General features: G+C 46.5%; 1 protein-coding gene across 2 annotated transcripts; it reads left to right on the top strand.

The window, feature by feature from the left end:
• The first annotated feature begins 496 nt into the window (after positions 1-496).
• Positions 497-4,963, top strand: LOC123053351 (amino-acid permease BAT1). Of its 2 annotated transcripts, XM_044476813.1 has the most exons (5): positions 498-848; positions 1,199-1,381; positions 3,191-3,310; positions 3,453-3,644; positions 3,736-4,963. In XM_044476813.1, exons 1-5 carry the CDS (start codon positions 768-770, stop codon positions 4,747-4,749), a joined length of 1,590 nt encoding a protein of 529 aa, XP_044332748.1. In that variant the 5' UTR covers positions 498-767; the 3' UTR covers positions 4,750-4,963. The 2 variants fall into 2 exon arrangements, with proteins under 2 accessions (XP_044332749.1, XP_044332748.1); XM_044476814.1 differs by lacking the exon at positions 1,199-1,381 and having other exon boundaries at positions 497-848.
• Positions 4,964-8,648: the final 3,685 nt, after the last annotated feature.

The following is an 8,648-nucleotide window of genomic DNA, read 5'->3' on the forward strand; positions in this document are numbered from 1 at the left end:
CATAGTAGAGATAAAGACCTAAAAAGGAAAATAAATATAGCGACATTAAAGCAGAAAATTATATAAGGAAACTTTTATAATGTTAACTAATACCGGTATTATAGGAGTATCTACCTTCCAGTTTTGTTTTTCTAACAGACTGGCATCAGAATTATTTTTATACTAATTGCTGGCACTTGACACGTATGCATACGTACACCCTATCCTTATACGCACCTTCGAGAAACTAAGCCGACATACGAGCACTAGGGGTTGAACCCTGATGGGCTGGGGATACCACTATGTCTCTAACCATGGAACCACATGTTGGTTTGCATTGATTTTTATTTACTCGGGAAACAATACCAGTGTGGCGCACATGCCATTTTCCCAGTATGCACAGGAGGGAGAGAGGATAGCTGCCTCCGACTCCGAGAATCCCGTTAGTAGTCAACTGAGAGAGTTGATCGAGTCGGGCAAACAGCCCGAAACCCTATAAACAAACCAAGCCAAGGCAAGGAATTCAGCGCAGCACACGGATCATATAAACGAACGCGAACGAACCACCAAGCCAACGAACGCCGAAGCCCACGCTCCTCTCTTACCCAGCACACGAGAGGGAGAGGGAAGGCAGCTTTGTCACGAGAGGACCGACTGCTCCGCCGCCGCACCCTTCCCGAGACACGGACTCCCGAGGCAGGCATCACCGTGGACGCGCGCGCGCTGGTCGAATCGGGGAGGGCTCGGGAAACCTTGGAGAAGGGCGGCGGGGACGGTAGGTACTCGCCATGGCCGGGGCACAGGTGGTGGACTCCGGCGAGAAGCGCCTCAACGAGCTCGGCTACAAGCAGGAGCTCCGGAGGGAGATGGTACGTACGCTGCCTCGTCATTTCCTTCCATTTTCTCTCCCCTGCAGAACGGGTTTGTATCGGTTCTCTACGTATCTGTTGCAAAGATAGACTCGCCGGCGACGGCGAGGAGAATTCACCGCTTGCGGCTTGCAACCACCTGTATTTTCCGATGAGATGAGACGCTGGTTACATTGCGTGTTTCGGTAAAACTCTGGCGGCGGCGTTGGCTAATTTTCTTCGCCCGTGCCGTAGAGGCATGATGTGATCTTGCATGACCGGCTTGCGAATTGCGTTTCGTTTTGCCGGCTTCTATTTTTCCTGGTTTCTCAAGAGATGGAGATGTTTTGTTGCATGTGTTGGTGGTGCAGACGCTGTTCAAGACGCTGGCCATCTCTTTCTCCACGATGACGCTCTTCACGGGGATCACGCCGCTGTACGGCAGCAGCCTCCAGTACGCCGGGCCGGCCAGCCTCGTGTGGGGCTGGGTCGTCGTCTCATTCTTCACCTGGTTCGTCGGCATCGCCATGGCCGAGATCTGCTCCTCCTTCCCCGTAAGCACACCTACACCTTCCCGGAACTTCCCTGCATGCCGCCGTTCCCAGATTCAAGGACTTTGGTGCTCTGTTTATGCTCTGCTTGTAGAATTCAGTTGGGTTTGGTCTGTCAAAATTATACTATCGGCACAAAATTCTTGCAATTTAGTTCTGACTCTCGAGTGGCATTGTGCCGCAATGGCCGAATCTTGAATGTATTTTCCTGTAGCTGTGCCGTATGACTTGTGTTATATTCGGGAAAAAATCCTATGCGACCGGGTCGCATACAGCTGCTCGTGAGACCTTCTCCCGCGTGCGACACCTGGCATTACGAATCCTAAAGCAGCAGCATCTCGTTCCCCACTTCCCCGTTTCCAAATCTCTCCAACGAGTCAACGACCCAAGCTGCAGCCTGCTCGTCACATCGCCGCCGGTGTGCTCCTCGACGCCAGGTACACCACCCCAGCACGGCGCGTTCCATCCCCGCCGGCAGTACTCACGGCACCGTCGTAACTGCTCTCCACATTTGGCCACGGGGATGCCCCTCGATGCCGGCCGGGCGTGACTCCTTGCTGGTGGTGCTCCACTCCCGTCAGAAGTAGCCAACTGCTAGTCCCCGACGGCCACGACCATGCTCGTGGGCGCCTGCACTTGCGGCACCGCCGACTCAATAAGAATTTTCCCTGTATATTGTTGGTGCTTGATTTGAGCTGTACAATACTGAACAAAGGCAGTTTTTTTCCCTGTATATTGTTGGTGCTTGATTAGAGCTGTAAATCTGGGATGTTTTGTTCAGTTGATCACAAATATAACAAGTAGGACAATAAATCTGCAAATACCAGGAACTTTTATTCACAATGTACTCCCTCCGTCCCAAAATTCTTGTCTAGACAAGAATTTTGGGACGGAGGGAGTACATAAATTCATTTATACAGAAAAGCTCCATGATCTCATCAGCCATCCTATATTACTTGACTTCAGAATAAAATTCTGAAGAAAAATGAACAAAACATCAGCTATCCTAAACAACTTGACTTGACTTCCTGATTTTGTTGTTTTGCTGACTGAAACAACATCTCACATACATTTGTAGAAAGCACTGAATCATGATCCACACAGGCATGCACAACAGTAAAGCGAGCCGGAGATCTGCCGATCGTTTTGCTGTTTCTTCTATCTTCCTTTTGCCATCATGCATGTTGCCCGTCTTTCGTCAGTGTCGACAGAACATCAAGCTCTGCATTTTCGTCAGTGTCCAGCACCATGTGTCAAGATGCAGCCAGCAGCAGCAGGTAACAACTCCAACGCCGAGTTGCCAGGCCACAGCCGGCGGAGTAAAGCAGTAGGTGGTGCCGTGAGCGGGGCGGATGAGGAGCATGGCCGTGGAAGGAGCACCAGTGGCTAGCGACGCAGCGAGCAGAGGAGTTGCGCCTCCATGGGCGAGCTGCCGGGGCGTCGATGAGCATGGTTGTGGACGGCGTGGGAGAGCAGCGGAGACGGGCTCGGTACTTCCGCGACAGAGTGAGCAGAAAAGTTGCGGCGGCGGCGACGGCGGCGAGCGAGCGTAGGGCGGCGGCGAAGGAAAAGGGATTAGGGATTTGGAAAACGGGGCGGCTGCAAGTCGGGAATGGAAACGGGATTCATGTTGCTTTGAGATTCGTTTCTCCAGGTGTCAGGCGCTAGACAGGGTCTCACGTTCGGCAGCGTACGACCCAGGTCGTATAAGATTTTCTTCCGTTATATTCAGGGTAAAAGAAAACTCGTTGCTTCTGATCACGGCTGACGTGCTCTGCTTTGAACTTGTTTTTTTTTCTTGTTTGACAACAGACAACTGGCTCCCTCTATTTCTGGGCTGCTCATCTCGCTGGCCCGGTCTGGGGTCCATTGGCATCCTGGTGCTGCGCTTGGCTGGAGGCCATAGGCCTCATTGCCGGAATTGGTACACAGGTATGCTCATTCAATTTGATTTCATGCTTAACTGAAAGTCTGAAACCTGTCTGCTCGTTCTTGTTCTTTCTTCTAGCATTTGCTTGAACAAGATAGTAAATCTCTTGTCCGGTGTGTCAATTTTGCGTCTCCATTGTTGCAGGCCTATGCAGGATCCCAGGTGCTGCAGAGCATAATCCTGCTCTGCACCGGCACCAACAAAGGCGGCGGCTACCTGGCCCCTCGCTGGCTGTTCCTCGTCATGTACCTCGGGTTAACCTTCATCTGGGCCGTGTTCAACACTTTCGCCTTGGAAGTCATCGCATTCCTCGACGTCATCTCCATGTGGTGGCAGGTCCTCCCAAGTTGTCCATAGAATGCATGCGTTCGACTGAAAGGGGTACACCGCAGAAAAAAATGACAGTTTCGTTGCTGCTGTGGTGCAGGTGGTTGGCGGCACGGTCATAGTGATCATGCTGCCGCTGGTGGCGAAGACCACGCAGCCGGCGTCGTACGTGTTCACGCATTTCGAGACGACGCCGGAGGTGACGGGGATCAGCAGCGGCGCCTACGCGGTGGTCCTGTCCCTCCTGGTGAGCCAGTACTCCCTGTACGGGTACGACGCGGCGGCGCACCTGACGGAGGAGACCAAGGGCGCCGACAAGAACGGCCCCATCGCCATCCTCTCCAGCATCGGCATCATCACCGTCTTCGGCTGGGTCTACATCCTCGCCCTCACCTTCAGCATCCAGGACTTCGGCTACCTCTACGACCCGGCCAACGAGACCGCCGGCACCTTCGTCCCGGCGCAGATACTCTACGACGCGTTCCACGGCCGGTACGGCAGCTCCACGGGCGCCATCGTGCTGCTCTTCATCATCTGGGGCTCCTTCTTCTTCGGCGGCCTCTCCATCACCACCAGCGCCGCCCGGGTGGTGTACGCGCTGTCGCGGGACCGCGGCGTCCCCTTCTCCAGCGTGTGGCGCAAGATCCACCCCACGCGCAAGGTGCCCGGGAACGCCGTGTGGCTGTGCGCCGCCGTGTGCGCGCTGCTGGGCCTGCCCATCCTGTGGATCAACGTGGTGTTCACGGCCATCACCTCCATCGCCACCATCGGCTGGGTGGGGGGCTACGCGGTGCCCATCTTCGCCCGGATGGTGATGCGGGAGGAGGACTTCCGCCCGGGGCCGTTCTACCTCCGGGGAGCCAGCCGGCCCGTCTGCCTCGTGGCGTTCCTGTGGATCTGCTACACCTGCTCCGTCTTCCTGCTCCCCACCGTGTACCCAATCAAGATGGATACCTTCAACTACGCGCCCATCGCGCTCGGCGTCGTCCTGGGGCTCATCATGCTCTGGTGGGTCGTCGACGCCAGGAAGTGGTTCACGGGACCCGTCAGGAACATCGACGAGCAGATCGACCACAACGCCGGCGGCGACGGCAATGGCAATGTCAAGGTCTGAGACTGAGAGCCAAGTAGTCATGTGTTGTCATTCTTTTTCGTTGTGCTCTGCTCGTGTGTGCGTGTTTTATCGTCTGGTCAGTGAACTTAGTTTAGGTTGTGGAGACATGGCATGTGTCATACCGAAGAAACTAGAGATAGGTGGAAGCCTGACGAAATCAAACATTTTCAAGAACGAACAGAGCCATGAATCGTGAAGCTGTCTTTTGTTCTTTCGATCGAAAACATTGTGGGCTGAAATGAATGGAAAGGAGTGCCAAATAATTGACTGGCACGAGAGGAGTTAATGGAATGAATGAATACCCATTAACTTTCTAAAAAAAATCTTGATGGCACGTTGTGCAGTGGAAGAAACGAATTCATGTTCCTTTCCTCTTTTTTTTTTAGAAAGATAGGATAGACACAAATGATCACAACACATACCCATACTCTCTCCTACAAGCACCTCCGAAAGAGTGGGCTGACATATCTTAAGATTGACGAAGTCAAAAGAATAGTCACAGAGAGTATGAAATAATCCAGGAGATATGCGAGCAGACGTATAAATTAGGAATTGAACCCGATGATCTGATTCCACCACAAAAAATCTAACCATCCATTATTTCTAATAAAGGATAAAGATTCAATGAGGTAATAGGTCAGCCAACACTCATATTTGGTAAGTGTTAGCAGAAAGGAAAACAACATAATTGGAAAGTATGAATTAATAACATAAAATACGGAAATGTTAACTAACGACCGTTTGCCAGGGGGCCAAATTTATACTATTAAAAACCCAGCGAACACTCTCTTCTGCCGGATTCGTTGCATGAATCTTGGTGTAGGGGATAGGAGAAACTTCAGATTTTAAACTCGTTCGCTGTGATACAAAACCCAGCGAACATTATCCTATTAAAAACACTACCGCGCACCCAATCCCTTTTTCTCTCTCTTTTTTACTAGATTGCAAAATATGTTTTTTTTCTAGGTACATGGCATTTAAAAGAAAATAACATGTCAGTTTTTAGAATCTTTTGAACTTTGTCACATGGAAAATTTAAACATTTTTTCCTATTGTTCAAAAGTCAAGTTTGTTTTTGTACATGACAGATTTACTATCAATAACATGCTATTTTTATTATTAAAAGGATGGCATTTTCATTATTAAACAGAAGACATTTTTATTTTCTAATATTCAGAAGTCAAGTTTGTTTTTTGCACATGAAAGTTTTATTAATACTCTGAAAATGTGCTTGTATATATTTCTGCAAAGGCCCTCTTTCAGATATAGAGATGTATATTTCATATATGTTAACCTGAAACATAAATTAATTGTTTTTACATGATAAGAACCCATTTTCAAAATAATCTGGAACTAAACATGTGTGTTGTTTAACACCAAAATTTGAATCTAACTACTTAGGGTGAATGAACTTCAATCAAATCATATTATATTATGAATCTGTTTCATGTTCTGCACCAAACAAAAAAGAGCAAGGAGCACTAAAGAACAATAGGCATGGGAGGCATGAAGAAAACTCAACTGACGCCTCTTTCTGCATTGCACTAGGAACTGAGATAGCTTTAGCATTCCGTCACGTTTCCATGTCGATTACTCTTAGGTCCCATTTCTTCCTTTTCATGTCTCACAATGGACATCTCATATCATATGAGTATAGCATATGTATGTTTTATTTTTTATTTCCTAAAGTTATTTAGCAAACAAAAAGGAATAGGAAGGAGTGCCTAAGAACAATAGCAAGAGAGGCATCGGGAAATGCCAAACTGAATTTCCACCTCAAGAAAAGAGGTAAAGAACCAGTAAAGTTAGGATTTCCTCTATGTTCTCATTCCCACTGCTCTTACACCCTCTCTTTCTTCCTCTTACTAGCTCACTTTTGAGATTTCTCATCGAATATGTGCAAACATATAGTTGATTTATAAGCTAAAGCAATACAACAAGCCAAAAAAGAAAGAGGAACGAGTGCTTTAGAATAATAGGAATGGGAGGCATCGGAAACACCATACTCAATTCTAACCTCTGATACTAGAGGTTAAAACCGAGCAAGTTAGGGTTTCCTCCATGTTCCCATTCCCACTACTCTAAGACCATCTTTTCTTCCTCTTTTAGGCTCGCCTTCGTGGTCTCATGTTATCTAAATATGTGGACACATGTATATGGTTTGTCCATTGGAGCTCTCTCGTAAGCCAAAAGGAATAGGAAGGAGTGCAGAAGAACAGTAGGAATGGGAGGCATCAGGAAAGGATCCATCTGAAATATCCGCACCCCAACACTAGAGGTACAAACAAAAAGAAGGTCTTTCCTCCATGTTCCCATTCCGAGTGCTCTTGAGCTCTCTCTTTCTTCCTCTCCCCGGCTTAGATTTAGTGCCTACAAATGTAACTAAACAAAAACTCTCGTACAACAAGCTTGACATGCTGGACAAGGTGTTTCAGCTTTGAGGTATAAATAATGGGTGGTGCAGGATATCCAGGACCTTGAAGGATAAAGCAATGAAGACACTTGGTGCGTGTGGGCACCATTCTATAGTCAATGATAATGGGGCCACATATTCATTGACCCTATACTATGGTCCTCAGCTCTTAATTTCGGGCACTTGCGTGTAGATCCCTTTACTTACCTTCATTACACATATCCGAAACTATACATTATATCAATACCAACCTTCTTTTAGAATAATATATGTACATAACTGCATTTATAATGTCAAAATATGTTGGAATAATAAGTTACGATCAGATAAATAATATGAAATTGAAAATATTAGACCCTCTTAGGTAAGCTTGGAAAAAAATACACAACAGTGGAAAAGAACCACGACGTGATAATAAATTGGAACATAAGGTACTTTAGACATGAGCTGCACTATTAGAGATGACAGAATGTGATTAACACATGATAAGACATCACTCATATCATAGAAACCAAAATTTATTTAGTTTGTTTTATCAAGATAAAATGTTTATGTTCCTATTCTTCTTTAAGTAATTTAGTATCCAAATTCCGCAAGATGTACGCAATTTCATGGCACGAGAAAATATAGGGAAAACATATCACCAAAGTAACCATCACCTTTCATCCCAAGGTGGAAAACACATGAAGGTATCGTAATCATATATTTTGTCCAAACTCACTATACACATAGTTTTTTGATAACAAGGTTCGGAGATAAAGGAAGAACAAGATCCTGAAGAGAGGATGGTACTTCTTCCACCCGGCGAAGTACTTCTCAGTTCAACCTTGTAGCTTGGCCACAACCCATCCAAGTATTAAATCACCAGGTTGATATGCGAATAGCCAGCAAGGTTCAAGAGATGGGAAATAAGCTTTGTCCCACACACCAAAGAAATATAGAAAAGAACTACACCATTTTATGATCAAGTGTACAAAGTCTAGTGGAGTTTACAATTTTTGAAGATGCAGATTATCTTGTTGCATTCAAGGTTGTTTCTTGGTAGCTTTCCATTAGTTCGCTCTCACGACTGAACTCACTAGGAATTGATGATAAAAATAATCTGCAATGCATATATTGTTACATGTTTTGTGTGCAGATTATCATGTTTTGCACTTTGATTTATGCTCGTACTCTTAACTATATTGGTCAATAGTGGTGTGTCATTGATGTGATTTACTCTCCAGCATGAGTTCAACATAATGAACTAGTGTACCATTCTATGTGTTAAAGTTGTGTGCGTCATCTTGTTTACTCTGAAAATGTGCTTGTATATATTTCTACAAAGGCCCTCTTTGATATATATAGATGTATATTTCATATACATTAACCTGAAAGGTAGATTGATTGTTTTACATTAACCTGGAACTAAACACGTGTGTTGTTTAACACCAAAATTTGGAATCTAACTATGTAGGGTTGTAGGATCGGAAGTATGTCTAGAGGG

Source organism: Triticum aestivum, chromosome 2D (genome assembly GCF_018294505.1).
Source record: "Triticum aestivum cultivar Chinese Spring chromosome 2D, IWGSC CS RefSeq v2.1, whole genome shotgun sequence".
Taxonomy (NCBI): Eukaryota; Viridiplantae; Streptophyta; class Magnoliopsida; order Poales; family Poaceae; genus Triticum; species Triticum aestivum.